Here is a 21,046-nt window from a genome sequence, read left to right on the forward strand (position 1 = left end):
AATGCAGAGCATCTATTCAGTGGATGATGAACATAGATCACATGCTGAGGAAGTTCTTGAGAGGTTTGCTGCCAAACAATGCAGAAACATGATGTACGAGCTTCGTGTGAGTGCTGTGAAGGCCTATTATGATGATGTTCTACAGCAGCCGATAAAGGATATAGTGGCACGCAAGAAATTGCTCCGTGAAGCACAATATTTGAAGGTTAAGCCAGAATGGATTTCGGAGGAGGCATGGCGCAAGATTTGTAGTTATTGGTGCTCACAGGAATTCTTAAAGAAGCGTCGCCTTGCTCAAGATTCACGCATGCAGCCTGATTTCGCTCAAAACAGGTAATGGGGACGTGGGTTCCCGATCTTCCGTCAGGTTCTGGATAACTCTCGTTGTAGGCAGAGCGAGACACACCGATCCGGCTTCAGATCCTAAGACCCGAATCCAGCAATCTTAGCACCACAACTCCTCTGGTTATCAACCGTGTCACAACCCGGTTGACCTCGCCAAGAAGGCTAATCCCTGCAAGCGCAACGAAGAACACAAGCAAGAACTCGAAAGAACGCAGCTCAATTGAAGTGACTCTGCAGATGAAAGATTAATCTCAAAGTTGGGGTCTCACAAACCGACACGGCGGCGAAACTGTTCTCGACAGAATAATCTAAGCAAAATCCAAGTCTCATGATGGCGGCGGCGGCTATTAATAAGGGTTTAGGTCGTGCAAGACCTCCTGGACGCGCCCCTATTGGGCTCCAACACGATACACGGGCCATCGGCCCAAAAACAGTGACGCAGCACCGGGACAGATTCTGGACGCCAACTTCCACAGACTATTCCCGTCGACTCCGGATGAATTTGAGCCTGAAACAAGAGCCATTGGAAGCGTCTTGAAATTATCTTTCCATCCATATCAAGTGCGCTCAAATCCGACTCCGTATGCAACCTGGGCGTCCGTTTTAGTGCGGCCTATTCCTAGAGTCCGAAACTGAAACGAAGTCGAATCGGTTTGGGCCTCCATCTTGATCCGGACGTCCTTGCTGGTCCTCCACGCCTCCAAGGCCTTCTCCACACCCTTGTTGGTCCTCTCCTTTGTTCCTAAGTACAATTAAGTCATTAGGTAGCAATCTATTCTCAGATTCACAATAAACATTACTTAGGAACGAACTCACCTGTAAGTTCAATTGTCGAGCACGTGCGCGAGTAATAGGACCTTGTATATCATCTTGAGGAGTGTCGTTTGTATCTGTAGGAGTGATGTCCTCATCATCCTCCCCCTCTTGAATTGGAGTCGTCCTCGACTCAAGCTCATCTTCTTCTCCAAAATATGGCTTCAAATCTGAAATGTTAAAAGTGGGACTAACCCCAAACTTTGGGGGCAACTTAAGTTTATATGCGTTATCATTAATCTTTTCCAAAATTTTATATGGTCCAGCAGCACGTGGCATCAATTTAGACTTTCTCAAATCTAGAAATCTTTCTTTTCTCAAATGCAACCAAACTAAATCACCCGGTTCAAGTTTAACTTCCTTTCTACCTTGACTACCAGCAATTCTATATTTCTCAGTCATCTTTTCAATGTTCTCTTTGGTTGAAGCATGCAATTTTAAAATAAAATCAGCACGCTCTTTAGCATCACTATGTACACGCTCAGTAGTAGGTAGAGGCAAAAGATCAATGGGAGCACGAGGGTTAAAACCATACACTACCTGAAAAGGACTTACCTTGGTGGTGGAGTGTTCCGCCCGATTATATGCAAACTCCACATGCGGCAAACACTCTTCCCACATCTTCAAATTTTGCTTCAATATTGCTCGCAGCATCGTAGACAATGTTCTATTCACCACCTCTATTTGTCCATCAGTTTGGGGATGACATGTTGTAGAAAACAGCAACTTTGTCCCCAATTTGTTCCATAGCGTGCGCCAAAAATGACTCAAGAATTTTGCATCACGATCTGAAACAATAGTAGAAGGCATACCGTGCAAGCGAACAATCTCTTTGAAAAAGAGGTTAGCAATATGAATGGCATCATCTGTTTTATGACAAGGTATAAAATGTGTCATCTTGGAAAAACGATCGACCACAACAAAAACGCTATCACTCCCCCTCTTCGTCCGAGGCAATCCCAAAACAAAGTCCATAGAAATATCCGCCCACGGAACTGAAGGAATAGGAAAAGGCATATACAAACCATGTGGGTTCAAGCGCGACTTAGCTTTTTGACATGTATTACAGCGAGCCACGAACCGCTCAACGTCTCTCCTCATCCTTGGCCAAAAGAAGTGTGTGGCCAGAACATCCTCTGTCTTCTTCGCACCAAAATGTCCCATCAAACCTCCACCATGCGCTTCCTGCATCAACAAAAGACGAACAGAACCAACTGGAATGCATATGCGGTTAGCTCTAAACACAAATCCATCATTTATCACAAACTTGTTCCATGTACGTCCCTCTTTACAATTCAGCAACACCTCTTTAAAATCAGGGTCTAGCGCATATTGTTCTTTGATCGATTCAAGCCCAAAAATCCGACAATCAAGTTGGGACAGCATAGTATAACGCCTAGACAAAGCATCGGTAATCACATTATCCTTCCCTTTCTTGTGTTTGATAATATAAGGAAAAGATTCAATGAATTCAACCCACTTAGCATGTCTACGATTCAGATTATTTTGAGAACGAAGATACTTAAGCGATTCATGATCGGAGTGAATAACAAATTCCTTAGGCCATAAATAATGACGCCACGTCTCTAAAGAACGTACAAGTGCATACAATTCTTTATCATACGTAGAGTAATTCAAAACAGGGCCATGCAATTTCTCGCTAAAGTAAGCAATGGGTTTACCTTCTTGCATCAAGACACCTCCAATGCCAACTCCACTAGCATCGCATTCAAGCTCAAAAGTCTTACCGAAATTTGGAAGTTGCAGCAAAGGAGCATGTGTAAGTTTGTCCTTCAAAGTGCAAAAGGACTCCTCATGTGCCTTTACCCAACGGAACACCACACCCTTCTTTGTCAACTCATGCAGTGGCGCAGCAATGGTGCTGAAATCTTTGACAAAGCGGCGATAAAATCCTGCAAGACCAAGAAAACTCCTCACCTGTGTGACGGTCTGGGGAACCGGCCAACTCTTTATGGCTTCAATTTTAGTCTCATCCACCTCAATTCCCTGTGGAGTAACAACATAGCCAAGAAAAGAGATTCGATCCGTGCAAAAGGTGCACTTGTCAAGGTTACCAAATAAACGTGCATCACGTAAAGCATTAAAAACAGCACGCAAGTGATCCATATGTTCATCCAAAGACTTGCTGTAAATCAAGATATCATCAAAGTAAACCACCACAAATCGTCCAATAAAAGCTCTTAAAACTTCATTCATTAATCGCATGAAAGTACTTGGTGCATTAGTCAAACCAAAAGGCATTACTAACCACTCATACAAGCCGAATTTAGTCTTAAAAGCTGTTTTCCATTCATCTCCAAGTTTCATTCTAATTTGGTGGTAACCACTATGCAAGTCAATCTTTGTAAAAATTATAGCGCCACACAACTCATCAAGCATATCATCAAGTCTAGGAATAGGATGGCGATATCGAATGGTAATGTTATTTATGGCTCTACAATCAACACACATACGCCAAGTACCATCTTTCTTAGGAACCAAAAGCACAGGAACGGCACAAGGACTAAGGCTTTTACGTACATACCCGCGGTCCAAAAGCTCTTGGATTTGGCGCTGAATTTCCTTAGTCTCGTCGGGGTTGGTTCGATAAGCAGCTCGGTTAGGCAAAGTCGCTCCCGGAATCAAGTCGATCTGATGCTCAATTCCCCTCATAGGTGGCAGTCCGGGAGGTATGTCAGCTGGAAAAATGTCCTCAAACTCCTGCAAAAGGTTAGCGACAACAGGAGGTATCGAGCTAACATCATTATCAAGGGAAAACAGTGTTTGTTTGCACACCAAAGTGTAACAAACATCATCATCAGAGATTTCAGCAAGGTCGCATTTTCTAGCAAGTAAAACTCCACCCTACAATTTAATCCCATCAGTCTTGGAAATAGGTGCAGACTTATCATTTTTAGGTGGGTAAACAGAATTAGCAACTTGCTGATTTTCAGATTTAGTTTCATGCAAAGTAGCAGCTCGTTCTTTTTCAGCTTGTACAATTTCTGCAGGGGTCATAGGAAGTAAAGTAATTTTCTTTCCCTTATGCATGAAGGTGTAAGTATTACTTCTACCATGGTGTAAAGCATCATTATCAAATTCCCAAGGCCGACCCAACAAAAGCGAACACGCCTCCATAGGTACAACATCACAATCTACGGAATCAGCATATGAACCAATGGAAAAAGAAACTCTGCAAGATTGTGTTACCTTAGCTTTCCCCGCATCATTAAACCACTGAATATAATATGGATGGGGGTGTGGACGTGTGGCCAAGCCAAGCTTCTTGACCAAATCTGAACTCACCAAATTATTGCAACTACCTCCATCAATGATGACACGCGCTCGCCGATTGTTGATGACGAAGAAAATCTGGAACAAATTATGGCGCTGAAACTTCTCTGGTTGTTGTGCCTGTACGCTGAGCACTCGCTTCACAATGATGCTCCTGAAGGCTGCTGTGTTCTCGCTACCCAGAACATGACCGGCCTCCGCAGCCTCTTCTGGTTCTTCTTCTTCATCATCTTCAATGTCGGAGGCACTAATGTAGCCGTCTTCGGTAGCAATGTATGCCCGCTGACTTGGGCAATCCTTCCGCACATGTCCAAATCCATGGCAGCAGTGGCACTGAACGGTCGTGCCTCCCGTCGAGGACACGGAGGACGAACTCTTGGCTGGCTCCTGCAAAAACTTTTTACCTGAGTCGGAAGTACGCGCAGGAGATGGTTTTGGCGTTGTGGCAGCTTCCGAAGCTGCTGGTCGCTTGTTGCTCGCAGGTGGGGGCGATCGAAAAGAGGCAGGCTTGGTCAGCCCCGAAGATGGCGCCGAGCGTGGGGTGTAGGTGGCCTTGCTCCTGCTCTGCAAATCACGTCCCTGCAACTCCTTCTCTGCAAGCATGGCAAACTGAAACAACTGGTTGACAGTGTGAAATTCTTTGTAATCAATAATGTCCTGAATGTCACGCCTCAAGCCCGAGTAAAATCTACATATAGCATCCTCAGTTCCCTCAACTATGGCACAACGCATCAAACCCTTTTGAAGCTCACATAATAATCCTGCACGGTTTTATCTCCCTGTTCTAAGCGCATCAATTTCTTACGCAAATCTCTATGGTACGATGGGGGAACAAATCTATCACGCATAGCAGACTTAAGATCATTCCAAGTAGTAGGTGCAGCATCCTCAGCAATTAGACCGGTCCACCAAACGATAGCAAAATCTTTAAACTCACTAGTGGCTTGTCTAACTCTATGTTGCTCAGGTACAAGGTGTGCACTAAATTTTTGCTCTACTGTCATCTTCCAATCAAGGTACCCCTCAGCATCATAATATCCCGAAAAGGAAGGTATTGTAAACTTAACCTTAGCATAAGGATCATCGGGTACACGATTCTGATTACCTTGCTGGTGATTGTGGTTGTGGTTGTGAGTACCACCCATACCTTGTGTGTTGCGGCGAAGACGACGGCGTAGCCGTGCTTCCCGTGTGGCCGCTTCATCTATATTACCTTGGTTATCATACACCATGTCCTCATCTTGATTGTGCTGTTGACGAGCCTCCAACACATCGATCCTGTCAGTAACCGTGGATATGATTTCACCAAGCTTGAGGCCTATGATCGCCTCGGTGACTGCCTTGGTGATGACCTCGTGCATCTCTCTCTTGGCATCATCCAGCTGTTCTTGGCTAACACACTCGTTGAAGTCCTTGGGAGTATGACCCCCACTTCCATCATCACCTGCCATGGTAGACACAAAAACAGGAACAAACAGTGAAGGTTATCCCTAATAATCTGACTACTCAAGTGGTGGTGCCTCTCAAGGTCACTACTAAAGAGAGCGTCTTACCAAGCCCTTACAAGGTTCTTACCAACACGAGCAGTGGACGGTACAACCGGTGGCTGGTTCGTGATACCTGTGAGGAAGTGGTACCAAGATTGCAAGATCCTCTGGGTGTAATGATCTGAAGATAATATGTGTAGCTATGGGAGGCTCAAAAGTATAAGTATGTGGAACACAATTCAAAATCAGATAGTAATGCTGAATAATGGTCCAAAAGCACACTTGTCCTAGTTGCTGGCCTATACGTGTCCTAGAACAGTAATGGTAACAAGCAGAATCAAGATCAAGTATGGATACGATAAACAGCACTGAATCGGGCTCAACGGAGCTCGTCGTGAGGTGGAGGCACTAGTAGAAATCAACTTTTCTTTTTTTTCTCTTTTATTTTTTTGATATTTTTTTCTCAATCTGCCTCACTAGAATAGGCTTCTCACAAAATTTCAGCTCGAACGGCTATAAGATGTGGCCTATGGAAATTCTGCAAAAACTTTAAAAAACATGCAGAAACTTCCGAGCTCCGACAGATAATTTTCTAATGCGAATTTTGCAATTCTGAAATCACCCAACCCGGCATAGCCGGGGGACAGACGGATGCGAAATTTTTTTCTCTTGTCCGAAAAGTTAAATTTCACCTGATTCCGAATCCGTATGCGAGAGTTATGGCCGTTTGAAGTTCGGAGGTCCGATTAGGGTTTCTGTGGAGAGCAAAACCCAAATCGGGTGGTAAGCGATGGTGGATCTGATGGCAGCGGGGATGGAAAAACACTACTGGACCAAAACACGAACTAACCAGCAACAAGACGATGAACTAGGACACAAAACTCAACACGACGGACTCTGAAAAAGAATTATGCAAAAGGCTAAACACGGCTATGGGACGGGAAAACTAAACCCTAATTTTTGTTTTGGCTTTTTCGTGGACTATGGGACGAAAGACAACAAAAAAACACTCGAACTAAAGATAGATGTAAAACCTGACAGTAAACCTGAGTCTCTGATTACCAAATAATGGGGACGTGGGTTCCCGATCTTCCGTCAGGTTCTGGATAACTCTCGTTGTAGGCGGAGCGAGACACACCGATCCGGCTTCAGATCCTAAGACCCGAATCCAGCAATCTTAGCACCACAACTCCTCTGGTTATCAACCGTGTCACAACCCGGTTGACCTCGCCAAGAAGGCTAATCCCTACAAGCGCAACGAAGAACACAAGCAAGAACTCGAAAGAACGCAGCTCAATTGAAGTGACTCTGCAGATGAAAGATTAATCTCAAAGTTGGGGTCTCACAAACCGACACGGCGGCGAAACTGTTCTCGACAGAATAATCTAAGCAAAATCCAAGTCTCATGTCCTCATCAACAGGGGCGGGTCTCGACCATATGGGCAGACCAAGCGATATTTGGTAAGTCAGTGATTGCTTCTCCTACTGCTGTAATGTCCCTTGTTTGTATTATTGCTGATTACATCTCTTGTATCGTAGGCAAAGAAGTATGGCCCTGAAGCTGCCTCTGATATCAATACTTACTGCTGCATGAAGTCAGGTGTGAACAATTGTGATGATAATGGCAAAAGTGGTCCAATCCCAACAGAGAAAGCCCAAAGGCGTGTTGTAAGTTGCTGCACTTCAAACTTCAAATCTTTGACATAATTTGAAGGATAATTTGAGTGTTTTTTCTTTTATTAGGATGATTATTTTGCTACTCTTGAAGCTTTGCATCCAGATGACTATGAACAACGTAAAAGTGAAGGGAAGGTTGATGCTGATGTCCTGTATAGTAGTGGGAATGGCTTAGCTCATGGCCGTGTGCCAATAGCAAATGGTGCTATAAGAAAATGTGATATGAAAGAAAGTGGTAGGACATCCAATTCCACAAGGCAACCAAGCTCGGCGTCTTACCAATATCTTGTGAGGTGGAATGCACACTTGGAGAAGGGCTATCAGATTGGACTTGTTTTGATCAAACAAATGCCGGTAATTGAGTCAGTTCAACATATTTTGTAGTCACCTTATAATTCTTAGAAGCATTTCCTAATCATTGTATGTTGTAGGATTTTTATGCCAAGCTAAACATGCCAATACCAGAAGAAATCGCCACCATTTTGCGAGAAGCAAATACATGTGCACAATCAAGTGAGCAGGTGTGCTACCTTACCATGCTCTTTTATGGCTTGTTCTGTTCATGTTTTGCAGAGGGTCCCTGCATATCTCACAACATCTCACTTGGAATAAATTATATTATAAATGTTGGATTAGCAGTTTATATCAATCACTAGTGTTAGTTCTCTTGTGCTAGTGTGTTCATATGTGCAAAACCAGTCACATACCTTCCATGTCTGTCCCAACAAATAGTAAAAATAATAATAGATTTTTGTAGTTAGCTATCAAATAGACCTGTTGAATTTTCTAGACCTATTGCATATATAGTACTTTTCAATTCTGCTCCATTACAAAACTAACCTGATGTTATGTTGACCTATTCGCATTGTGTGCTGGATTTGTATCTGCCTTTTGATTCCTACTACCACTTTGTAGGTTAGTCAGTCATCACATGCTGAAAATGGTGGTTCTGCCAATGGAAATGGCATTGCAGACAATGGTTCTCCATGCAGGAGCCATGACAATGACGCTTCTGGTAGTGGCAACCGTGACAATGAAGATGACCCTAGTCTGGAATGAAATGGGGATGGGTACAGCGTACATCTTTTGTGAAGGCTAACCTTTGTGTAATAGTTAGCAACATGAAGTTAGCAAGAGAGTGAAATGGCCTCTCCATTGGCTAGCAGTACATCTGCTGAACTTCCTGCTTTTGTGTAGTTGACATCATGTGTACTCGACTCGTGACTGTGATTGTAACTTGCTCCTTGGGTACAAGTGTTGGAACTGGACATGCTGGATATGCATGCATGTTGCTGTGTAAAGTCCTTGCTAAACAGGGTGGACACTTGGATGACTTAATTTAGATGTGATCTGCTAGTGCCAATTGAAATGTGGCGACTTATATGTGATTCATGTGTGATGTGACATGTTGGCTGTATAAATGTTGGGGTGTGAACATCTGAATTAAATTGGTAGTGTATTTTATAAACAAATGTTATATTGTTTTTCCTGTCGGTGTGTGTATTTTACCTGACGGTTTAGCTGGCAGAGGAGAACTGGAAATTCCTGTCGGTTTATTTTTCCTGTCGGCAATCCCTGACGGCGGTAGTGGCAAAATCAAGGGTTGACTGGTCAAACCTCACCCCGACAGGAATTACCGACAGGGATTGTTTCCTGTCGGCCATCCGACAGGGAATAGTACTCTTTCCTGACGAGCGGTTCCTGTCGGATGATTCCCGACGGTTGGCTGTCGGGAAAATCATTCCTGACGGCTTTTTTTGTTATTCCTGACGGTTGTTGGCCGACAGGAATTTCCCTGTTTCTGGTAGTGTCTGTACACACACACACGGCAAAACACATAAGCAGTGTAGTTGTAGTCTATGATAATGTTTATTTCTTCTATACTTTTGGTGTGTGTGTTTCTTCAAGTTATGGTCGTTGCTACGTGGACGTAGAATATTTTTTTCTATCTGTCGAGTAATGTAAATTAGACAGAAATGTGTGATCGGTATAGCACGTCCCTCCCGGACGTGAAGGGCTGTTTAGTTCAACGTGGGACACGTAAACCCTATGACATGCATGATTGATCAATTGTACACGATATACATAATAGCTGTGTCCTCTAACTGAAAACAGAGGACAAATAATCATAGCATATATATGCACTCAAGACGTCACGCCTATCACGCTCTGCAAGTAAAAACCGATGAAGAACAAGAACATGGATATAATATGCAAACATAGTGGCGGACCCGTAGATTTTGTTTTTATCCACATAGCAATTGATGATGAAAATTTTATTAAAAAAATCGATGATAATAACTTCCCACAAAAACACCAACCACTAAGATATACTCTATCCGTTCCAAATTAATGATCAATTTTATATACTCTATATCGAGAAGCTTAACGTGTGGAAGGCGCCATGGGGTAGGGGGCGTGCATGCACGTCCCGTCGGTTGCGAGCATTTAATGCCTCGTCGGACGCGCTCTCGAGGAGCTTATGGGGTTGTACTCTGCCCGAGGTCGGGAAGGCGCCACGTGTCTAGGACTCAGCTCCCTCGGGCTCTTCTGTCGCCTACCCGGCTGGCGGGGCGGGGCGGCGCTGGCTGTGCATGTGTGAGACGGGCCGGTTTGCCTTCCGGCGGTTAGTTCCTTGTTTGTGTCCACGAGGGCTGTGATATTTAACCCGGTCATCAGATAAGTCTTGAATATATATCTTCATTGTTTGTAGAGTCGAGTAATGGAATTCGGACTATTTGTTGATTTATGTTTTTGTTTGTCTTGAAGGATTCACTCCCAAATTCAGACGAGTGCAAATAATTTAAATATGCATATATTTTCGGAACATCGAAACAAGGCCTTAATCTGCCATATGCCTTTTTCCATATATAAAAAAGATGAGACGGACGCATTACCACAATAATCCCCACGCAGGTCGAGTATAATCCCCATCCCTCCTTACGGCACCGTACGGTGAAAGTGAAAACGACCCCGGATCGCGAGATCGTGGGGAGAGAATGACGGGTCACAGCACCCAGCAGGCCTGGGCTTTTCCCCGGATGACAAGAGCCCTGGCCCTCTTGGGCGGCGGCGCAGCGGCAGAGAGAGATTCCAAGCCGCGCCGCAAGCGGACAGCGGCAGAGAGAGCGAGGCCAGCACACGTACTAGCGGCCGGGCGGCAGCGGAGCGAGGCGTTCCGTGCGGCGGCACGGCTGCTGCGGCCGCAACGCAAACGGCCCCCGATGTGGCGGGGGCGAAGCTTCCCGGAAGCTTCGTCTGGCCAGCGGCAATGATGGCCGGGGCGATCTCGTCGCATTCACTCACGCGCGCGAGCGAGCGAGCAACGCCTCTTATCTCCCTCTCTGCCCCGCATGCTGCATCGTTATCCTTCCCTGACCATTCGTCCTCTTGCTCTGGCATCCACCGATCTTCTTGGTTCGTGCTCGCGGCCATCGTCGGCAGATAGGATTATCATCTAGTAATAGTATCCGTCCCCGAGCAATCAAACAAACCCCCCGTCTTTCAATACGGACTAGCAGCAGCAGAGGTGCGGATCAATAATGTGATGGAATCGTCAAATTAAAACTCTAAATTAAGGCTAATAGCCGTTATTTGAATACATCGGGCGCATTAGTTTAATGGTTTAATTTGACTGTCCTTTCTCAGCCCACGTCCCGATCGAAACATCACCGATATTCTCACGCGAATGTGAGCGCGGATGGTACAAGCACGACACAAATTCGAAAAATACAGCAAAATACACAAGACCTTTCCATAAGTTTTACAAACCAAATTTTAATACCTACAAAATTTACAAACCTTACAATACCGAAACTAAGGTTCGAGTAGAGAAAAGGGCCGGCAACTACCACAAGTTTACACCAGGTAATTCCCTATCTAAACATCTGGGTCCACAACTTCCCATCTCTCCGCGTCCCGCCAGATGAATTTGACACAATAGGGACAGAAGTCTACGTCTGCGTGCCCTGAAAATAATATTTCAACAAAAGCCCTGAGCAACTAATACTCAGCAAGACTTACCCGACCAGTGGGTATAACCTAGCCTACATATCTAGACATGCAAAGCCTTTGGCTGGTGGTTATTTTGCAGAAAACAGCGACTAAAGTAAATCCTAAATTTTCATATATTAGCTCCAGATTCTATATAAATTAACTATAGTCCAATATTTGCTTAAACCAACTATAGCAATCATAGAGGTGCAATCCATAATAATTCAATATATTCATTATCATATGTATATAAATATACTCATCATTCCATCATAACACTACGATGCGACGCAGTGATCAAGGTGCCCATGTCCGAGAGTGACTGACGGCGAATCGATTCGATTTAACCTTGCAAGGTGGACCTAACCAACACGGCACGCAAAAGTCCGTCGGACCACATGCCCCAACCCTTCCCCCCCTCCCCCGCCTCGAACTACAGGACCGCCCCACCATCATATGGTCAGCCGAGCTCAACATGAGACCACCAAAAGTAATACATGCATCCTCATTTCTCTGCGACTACTCGACTACCCCAGGAGGTGAGATGGAGTCATGTACTTTCGAAACAAGGCAGTACTAGGCTTACCAGTTTCGACTACCTCCTACTCCCGGCATGCGGTTAGTACAGTTCAAACATGATCAGCAGGGCCGACAATGGCTCGGTCCTTAACCGACACAGGCGGAACTACACCTCTCCCGCCTGGTCTCCGATTCTATTCTTTCTTTCTTTCCAAGACTTCCATCCCAAGATGAGTAACTCATATATGGAAACATAAAAAAATATCCTATATCTCGCGAGTAACCAAAAATTATTCGACTTCTACCGAACCCTATTTAGCATAGCATTTCTATCGTCCTATACATACTAGTATAACTCAAGGAAACCTAGGGTTCATGCTACTAGGGTTTCAAACAACTCTTAAACATAATGCACAAGTAATAAATATATATCTAGGTGTCATAATTTAAATTAATAGGATGTGCACCGGGGCTTGCCTTGTGGCTGTTGCTCACAACTGGGGTCAGACGGGTCTTGAGCCGGGTTCTTACACCTCTCCTCCTGGGCTTGATCCGGCTGCTCCTTTGGTGCCGCTACCACCTCATACACGACGTCCTCAACGGCAGATGCTACACGAATGCATATGAAATAATTGAGGGCAGCTCAACGATGTAACTACTTTACTTTAGTTGGAATGTCCTGCGGACTGTCCGCGCCCAAGTGGCGGACCGTTCGCAGCACAACTCTGCAGACCCGCCAGAACCAACAGCATCTCTGGACAAATTTCAAATCTACACGGCGGACCGTCCGCTCAAAAATAGGTCCGCAGTTTAACTTCCCAAAATCACCAGAGCCAACGACGCCTCTGGACAAATTTTAAACTCTACTGCGGACCGTCCGGCCCCTCCTTGGCAGACCGTCCGCAGTTTTACTCTGTCAAACCACCAGAGACGACAACGTCTCTGGACAAAACTCTATACTCTACGGCGGACTGTCCGCTCTCCAGTAGCAGATCGTTCGCAGTTCTACCCTTCTGAACCCACCAGAGACAACATCGTCTCTGGACAAATTCGAGCTCTACGACGGACTGTCCACTCTCCAATAGCGAACCGTCCGCAGTACAATTCTGCGAAACCACCAGAGACAACATCATCTCTGGACAACTTCTAACCTGACCTGCAGACTGTCCGGCCCTCCTAGGCGGACAGTCCGCAGTTCATATCTTTTAACACCGCCGGCGCACAATGGAAGGGGAAAAAGACTGGGGAGTACAAATAACTCACCACGAATCCATTCCCGGGGTCGGTTCGGGCGGAGGACGACCGGAGAGGCAGTGGAGCAAAGCTCAAGAGGCTCCAATGGTGGTCGGTGATGGTTGGGGCGATTCCGGCCGGGGAGAAGCCGGGCTGGCGGTTGGAAAAGGTAGAGGAGGTGCTGGAGAAGGTGCTCGCACGAGGAATCGAGGTATGGTGGCTGGAGGAGGGAGATCGAAGAAAGGGGGCGACGGTGGAGCGAGCGGGTGAGCTCCGCTCGTCTCTGGTCGACGTGAGGAGGGAAGAGGAGGATATGAAAGGCGGGTCCTACATCCAGATAAATATATCTGGGTGTTGCTTGGCGGACTGTTCGCCGCTCCCTAGCGGACTGTCCGCGAGGCTAGATTTTACAAATAATTATCCCTGATTTTGCTTTGTTGTTAGGATTAGGATTAGGGTAATTAAGCGTCCGGTTACCACTCATGGATCAATAATTCATCCTCATCGTCGTCGTCTTCTCACTCTCTCTCCCTAGCCTGCCGTCGCTTCCAGACTCCATATATATCGGCGGCTCTGCTCTCCAGCCTACACAGCTCGCCCACCCAGCTCCTCTCACCGCGCAGCATTCCCAGGCAGGCAGGCAGGCAGGATGTCCGGCATGGAGGCTGGGCTGGTCCGCAAGTACCCGTCGGACGCCGGCGGCCTCCGCGCGGCGCGGCACGGGGCGCACGGGCACTCGGCCAGCGCCCGCACCGCGCACAGCATGTCCGCGTCGGCGCTGCGCAAGAAGTCGGACGCGTCGCTGGTGCGCAAGGTGCCCTTCGCGCCGCTCCGCCCCGTCCTCGCCAACCTCCAGGAGGTCTTCCTCGGCACCAAGCTCGCCGTGCTCTTCCCCGCCGTGCCGCTCGCCATCGCCGCGCAGTGCGCCAACTTCGGACAGGTGCGCTGATCCCGTCCGCCTCACGTTCCATCATTCATCTCGGCATCCCCATCTCCGTCCCTGCTCGCTTCTCCTCGGCAACCGTAGCGGATTGTTAGGATGGGTGTGGGTTGCGCGGAATTCGGACCATCCCGTCAATCTGTTTCGCGAGATCAACGAGTCCGGATGGGAACATGACGACATTCCCTTTCCTCGCCGCCTCTCGATCGTTGTGAATTTTCGACCCCATTCCTTCCTTGGCTCTCTCGCCCTCTCTCCCGTGAGACCGTGCGTCACACTCTTGCCGCTGCGCTGCGCTGCTCTTGTTTTTTTTTGTCTTTAAAAAAATCTTTCAACATTCTCGCGTTTCCAGTAGTCAATCATTCGGCTGTCCGGCGCTGCACGACGGCTCTTTAAATGCGGAAAGTCGTAAGCCGTCGAACCGCTGTCGTAACAGACTGCATCACGGGTGGGTTGTGATTTATCTATACCAAGTCACATGTGGACTGAGCGATAGCTCAGTTTGCAACTCCCGAGGATGGGAGGCTGCCGGCGGGGGGTTCGAACCCCCGTCCGCACCTGGGTGCTAAGACCGTCCACAGTGGAAGGAGGAAATGAAGGAGCAAATACACTGTTTGGCACTGTAGATACACTGTTTGGCACTATAGACAGAAAGAGTGTGAGAAACGAGGAGGGAGCAAATTTGCTCTTGCTCCCTCCGCTGTGGTCAGCCTAAGACCGACAGTGTGTAAGTCTCAGTATTGCGTGTTTTGAGACTTTTTGGATAGTTTTGTCTGCGTAAGGTCAGCGTAAGTAAAATTTTACATGACTCCCCAATACTCCTGGGTGTTTTTTTTTTTAAAAAACACTTCATACTTCAGCTCTTACCCTCTTTACTTATTTTTAGAGAGAACTTAACCGACATACATTTTTTTAATCTATTAAAATTTCTTAATGCATACAAATTAGGGAATATATCTGGTGAAAACCACAATTTTCGTGAAAACTCGTACAAACCACGATAAAAAATCGTTTAAATTCATAAAAAAAATTATATATGTAGATGATATGATGATACACAATTTTGTAAAATATCTTGTCCAAACTAAACTGAGAAACATATAAAAATAACAATAGATTACAACTAAGGAACAAATAAGCGACAGGTAACCAGGAATGAATGATGCATGGGGATCCTATACACAGTAGCAGCATCCTGTCAGAGAGCGCTGTGGTCCGCGGAACCTTTATTCGCATTCGCCACCGATGGCCGTGACCACCGCCGCCTGTAACTCTCATAGCCTGCCCTGAAACGGCCTCCCCGCCGATGGAGCAGCCACGTTGGGACCACGTGGTCAGGCGAGGCTAGGCGACGGCCACCTCGCGCCTCCGACGAGATAGGGGCGGACCTGGTATTGATGCCTCCGTATTCCCAGTAATACCCTATTGTCCGAAAAATAAATTAAATATATGTATATATGTATAGGTAATATGGTATGTATATTCAGTATGTTTGAACTAAAATATTTTATTTAGGCCAATGCAGCTGGCTATTTTTTTAGAAAATACCCTACTTAGAAATTCTAGATCCGCCCGAGACGCTTCCGGCTTCCGGCTCCCGGCCTTGCCACCGGTCATCACCACCCCTGGGCCTTGCCGGATGCGGCCGCTTTAGTGAGCGCGACCCGGTATCCCCTTATTCCCCGCCGGCTCCGGTTCCTCCGATCGAGCGTGATGCGCGCTAGCACGTTTTTGTCTGGTTGCGGCGGAGGTCCGGCGAGCGGATGGGTAACTACCCCTGTGGCCCTGTCCCGCGGCGGCGGGCTATTGGCCATGGCCGAGTACGGCGTCAGACCACGGCCGGGTTCGTTGTCTGACCAGGGGGGTTTGGTCGCTTGGACTCTGCTCTCTGTTGGTCTAGGTCTCGGTCTCGGTCTCGGTCTTGCTTCCCGGGAGTTGGGAACACCCCTATTGTTGTGTTTGCTAGAGGTGGCGTAGGGGAGAGATGGCGCTTGAGGCCATGTTTGGTTTCCCTGCAAAATTTTTTTCACAAAAAGACGAATGCATATATGGAGTACTAAAAAAATTTATTTGCGAAATCTTTTTACGGATGAGTGTAATTTTTCGAGTCGAATCTAATGAGCCAAGTTCCACCATGATTGGCTACATTGATGCTACAGTAACCGACTCTAATCATGTGGTCAAAAGCTTTATTAGCTACATCACATGCTACAGTACCATAATTTTGAAGGTTATTTTGTGATTAGACTTCATTTAATACCTCTAATTAATAGTCAAAAGGGTGATGAAAACTTTTTCATCCCCTAACCAAACATGGCCTGAAATAGCTTTGCTGTATACCTACCGACCTGCCACTTTTACATTAGACATTGACGCGAGACAAATATAGTACTAGGAAACTTTGGTACTGCTTGGTTATTGCTCACCTCAACCTCATGCGAAATATCAATAGATAGATGGGTGCTAAATTTGGTTGGAATTTGAACTGCAAGTGTGGCCATGGCAGGTTTGGGTGTTTGCGCTCAGCTTACTCGGTCTCATCCCTCTCGCCGAGCGTGTCAGCTTCCTCACCGAGTAAGTTGCTGCTTCCTAGTGAATGTATCTGTTACCATTTATAATTTTTGTTGCATGTGCCAGAAGTTAAGCTGCATGCTGATGAGACCTTTTTTTTTCTCTCTCTGTGTGATTCGTGCAGGCAGATCGCAATATACACTGGCCCCACCGGTAAGCCACGGCGGCACAATGACTTTTCTCCTTTGATTGAATTTCCAAAGTCAACGGCGGTCTCATAGTATTGCTGCTTCTGCTCTTCTGCAGTGGGCGGCCTCCTGAACGCGACGTGCGGCAACGCCACGGAGCTCATCATCGCGCTGTTCGCGCTGATGCAGGGCAAGATCGAGGTCGTCAAGTGCTCCCTCCTCGGCTCCGTCCTCTCCAACCTGCTGCTCGTGCTCGGCACCTCCCTCTTCTGCGGCGGCATCGTCAACCTCGGCGCCGACCAGCCGTACGACAGGGTACGTACGGCGGCAATCACACACATTGCTTGGGTTCGGCTCCTTCGGTCATGCGTTCTGTTTCTAGACGTGCTCTAATCTCTTCCCCTGTATGTGCACGCGCGCGCAGAGCCAAGCGGACGTCAGCACGGGCCTCCTCATCCTCGGCGTGCTGTGCCAGTCCCTGCCGCTCATGCTGCGCTACGCGGTGGGCGCCGGCGAGCACTCGGTCGCCGCGGCGACCACGGGGCTCGAGCTCTCGCGCGCCTGCAGCATCGTCATGCTGCTCGCCTACGTCGCCTACCTCTTCTTCCAGCTCAAGACGCACGCCCAGCTCTTCGAGCCGCAGGAGGTCGACGAGGACGGCGAGGATCGGGAAGAGGCTGTCATCGGGTTCGCCAGCGGCCTCTTCTGGCTCGCATTCAAGACTGTTCTCATCGCCATTCTGTCCGAGTACGTCGTTGGCACGATTGAGGTACGGTATAATTTACATCATTCGTTCGTCAATTGGGTTATGTGGTGTCCAGTGTCCTCAGGTAGTACTCCTAATGACAAGAGAGGTACGTACTAACATGGGCTACATTATTTATATCGCAAGCCAACCTCAAAATCCTGGGGCTTATCAGTGAGCTTCATCAGCATCATCCTGCTCCCAATCGTCGGGAACGCGGCAGAGCATGCTGGTGCCATCCTTTTTGCTCTCAAGAACAAGCTGGTAAACACTCAACCCAGATTCCTATTGCCCGGTGTCTGACGTGCCCTTGCATGGACCCAGAGCGACGACCATAATTAGCCCAATCATTCAGTGTTGTTAATTAATTACACTGTTGATACAATGCAGGACATCACCCTCGGAGTCGCTTTGGGGTCGGCAACCCAGATCTCCATGTTCGTGGTGGGTATTGCTAGTGACGTGCAAACGCATATTCTGTCCAGATTTTATTCGCTTAAATTACTGCCTAATCATGGTGGAATAATTGCACCGTTATATTCCAAATGTGACAGGTGCCGCTGAGTGTCATTGTAGCTTGGATCGCGGGTATTCAAATGGACCTCGACTTCAAGCTGCTAGAGACTGGCTCTCTATTTGTCTCAGTAATAGTAACAGCCTTCACCCTCCAGGTACAACACTCATCTCTCCTATCACTGAACTGTAAAAAGTTTCAATTGATTAGTTCCAGACACTTCAGAATTTCAATTAGTGAAAAGTCCTGTTCAAGTCAACTAGCAGAGAGTCGTTTTTTTTAATGCGGTTGAGTTTGTTTTTATTGGCACTGATTAAAAAAAGATGTTAAATCTTATTACTTTGTGTGTTTCAGGATGGACAATCGCACTATTTGAAGGGGATCCTTCTCCTCCTGTGTTACATTGTCATCGGCGCATGCTTTTTCGTCACGAGGCAACCTTCAGGTATGTTGGTTTCTTTCACAACAGCAACTTCTGCTACTGCTACTACAATGATTTGTACTTGATCTTAATTAGGTGGTTCTGATTTTTCCTATGTCCACCTTTTTATGGAAGGTCATGGAAACGGCAACGGTGTTGGGCTGGCTGTACCAACCGGTACATGGAACGCACAGGTGGCATAACAGGTGAGCCTGCAGTATCTTGTTTTTGTTTATCATTCCAGCAAATGATATCTTATATAGTCTAAAAGGACAGGTGTTTGGGTTGACCAACAGATAGCTGAGGGCACGAATGCAACTTATACCTTATCTGTGCATCCCTGTTGCAGGCCATAGTTGAGTCGTGATCTTTTAATAGCTGATGTGTTGTATTCATAGATTAAATATGCATGCGTGATGGGTCCTAATATATTACTTAGCCCTGCGAGGTGCATCAACCACATGCAACTTACTTTGATGTGTCTCGATTTAGTTTTATCCCTTTCGGACACAAAGAGAGCACAAAAATATGTTGCATTGTTTCTCAGTCAGCGGCTTCTGTTGTTGCCTGTGTTAAATGAATAATGTGCTTCATCATTTGCATGCCATCAAGTGGCATAACTGGTCAGTTTGCACCGCCCTATTGTAGGCAACAGCTAGTCTGTAGTTTAAAACTACTGATCCCTTTCAAGTCTGACCTTGTTGGAAGGTGACAGGAAAAACATATGCACTCTTATCTCTGCGCCTTGCAACAATTGGAGTGTTTAACGAGTAGCTTATTAAATGGGGCATGCTAATATGTTAAGGATGGGGCGATGGGCTGTCTTAACACACTCTTTAGCAAAGAAAGAATACACATGCCTTGTGAGATGCACCGATGGCGTGCGATCAACTCTAATGCTTATCTTATTTGATCATTACAAAAGAAGACCTGTTTTTACTGTACAAACAGCTTTAGTTTTCACTTTTCAGGCTGCAACTTCTGGTCCAGCTCCAGCCTGTGTTACATGTGCCAATAATTTATGTTCAGAAGACGTAAAATTATATCTTTTTTATCTGTAAGCATTCAGAAATCTAGATCTGAAAACTGCAATGACATCATATGGCTGTTGATGAACATGCAGGTTAGGAGTCCTGCCAGGACAAGCCAGCATGCAAGACAGCAGAGCAATGATCTAAATCAGAGACTGAAACTGCAAGAATCCTGTCGGGCCTAGGTTGCGCAATGAGTGATGATCCTAATTTCCAGAGAAATGTGGAAGCCGGCCGGTCCGAGTGCTACCGAGAGCAAATGTATTCATCGTGTGAGAAGCCATAATGGGAAGGGTTTGTGCTTGTATTACTATTGGTTTAGTTAGTAGGCTGCGGCTGCTGCAATAAGAGTAGCAAATATCTATGCATCCAATCCTGTGTATATGATCCATCGTGCGCTTCTTCGTATATGAAGCTTAATAAGATAAATATGCTGAGGTGTATTGTAGTTTTATAGCACATACTAGCGTGGAATCCTTCTCTGTTTCACTGGTTGGTTGGTGCTCGAGTACAGACTGTATGCTGTATCTCTTTTGTTGTCAGGGCCGGATCTAGGCAAGGGCTGCAGCCCTGGGCCTACGACTAGGCCCATTAAACATCCTCCATGAATGAATTCAGGAAAGAAGCAAATAGATGGGACAGAAAGCAGACGTATTCATTGCTTAAGCACGCGTAGGTCCTGCAATAGCCATGCGAGGGTTCAGAAGTCATACGTAACTTAGGCTCTTTGGGTTCCTCTGATGGTAGAAACCTTGCTCGTAGATTGTGTACTATGGCCCTGTTTAGTTTTCAAAAAAAAATCTACAGTATCCATCACATCGAATGTTCGTACACATGTATGGAACATTAAATGCAGTTGAAAAAATAACTAATTACACAGTCTAACTGATTATCACGATATGAATCTTTTAAACCTAATTAGTCCATGATTAGATATTATTTGTCAAGTAATAACAAAATGTGCTACAGTACCAAAACCAACAACTTTTCACCAACTAAACAGGGATTATTTAGAATTTGGATCCCTGGATTATGGAGTCGTTGGATCACACGGGTTGTAAAAGTTAGGGTGAGGCATCCTATAACTGATGGTAGAACCTTGCTCGTAGATTGTGTACTATGATTCCAAGACAAGCCAGGGGTTATTTGGAATTTGGATCCCTGGATTATGAAGTCGTTGGATCACACGGGTTGTAAAAGTTAGGGTGAGGCAACCTATAGGATTCTGAAGTCTGGTCCGATGGATTGTAGAAGCTGGATCATAATCCAAAGGTGTTGGGGATGAGTTTGGTAGTCTGCTGGAGCACCTGTATCTTCTAAAGTGATAATTTTTTT

The 21,046-nt window shown here is 46.2% G+C and overlaps 1 protein-coding gene across 2 annotated transcripts; it reads left to right on the forward strand.

Moving 5' to 3' along the window:
• The first annotated feature begins 13,799 nt into the window (after window positions 1-13,799).
• On the forward strand, window positions 13,800-20,185 carry LOC120707148 (vacuolar cation/proton exchanger 1a-like). 2 transcript variants are annotated; one of them, XM_039991950.1, is made up of 11 exons: window positions 13,800-14,301; window positions 16,808-16,875; window positions 16,997-17,025; window positions 17,119-17,315; window positions 17,425-17,769; window positions 17,893-18,009; window positions 18,136-18,189; window positions 18,300-18,416; window positions 18,614-18,704; window positions 18,777-18,886; window positions 19,804-20,185. In XM_039991950.1, the coding sequence occupies exons 1-10, from the start codon at window positions 14,011-14,013 to the stop codon at window positions 18,881-18,883; spliced, it is 1,416 nt and encodes a 471-aa protein (XP_039847884.1). In that variant the 5' UTR covers window positions 13,800-14,010; the 3' UTR covers window positions 18,884-18,886; window positions 19,804-20,185. The 2 variants fall into 2 exon arrangements, with proteins under 2 accessions (XP_039847884.1, XP_039847885.1); XM_039991951.1 differs by having other exon boundaries at window positions 13,804-14,301; window positions 18,816-18,886.
• The last annotated feature ends 861 nt before the right edge of the window (window positions 20,186-21,046 follow it).

The sequence above is a fragment of the Panicum virgatum genome, chromosome 5K (genome assembly GCF_016808335.1).
Source record: "Panicum virgatum strain AP13 chromosome 5K, P.virgatum_v5, whole genome shotgun sequence".
Classification (NCBI taxonomy): Eukaryota; Viridiplantae; Streptophyta; class Magnoliopsida; order Poales; family Poaceae; genus Panicum; species Panicum virgatum.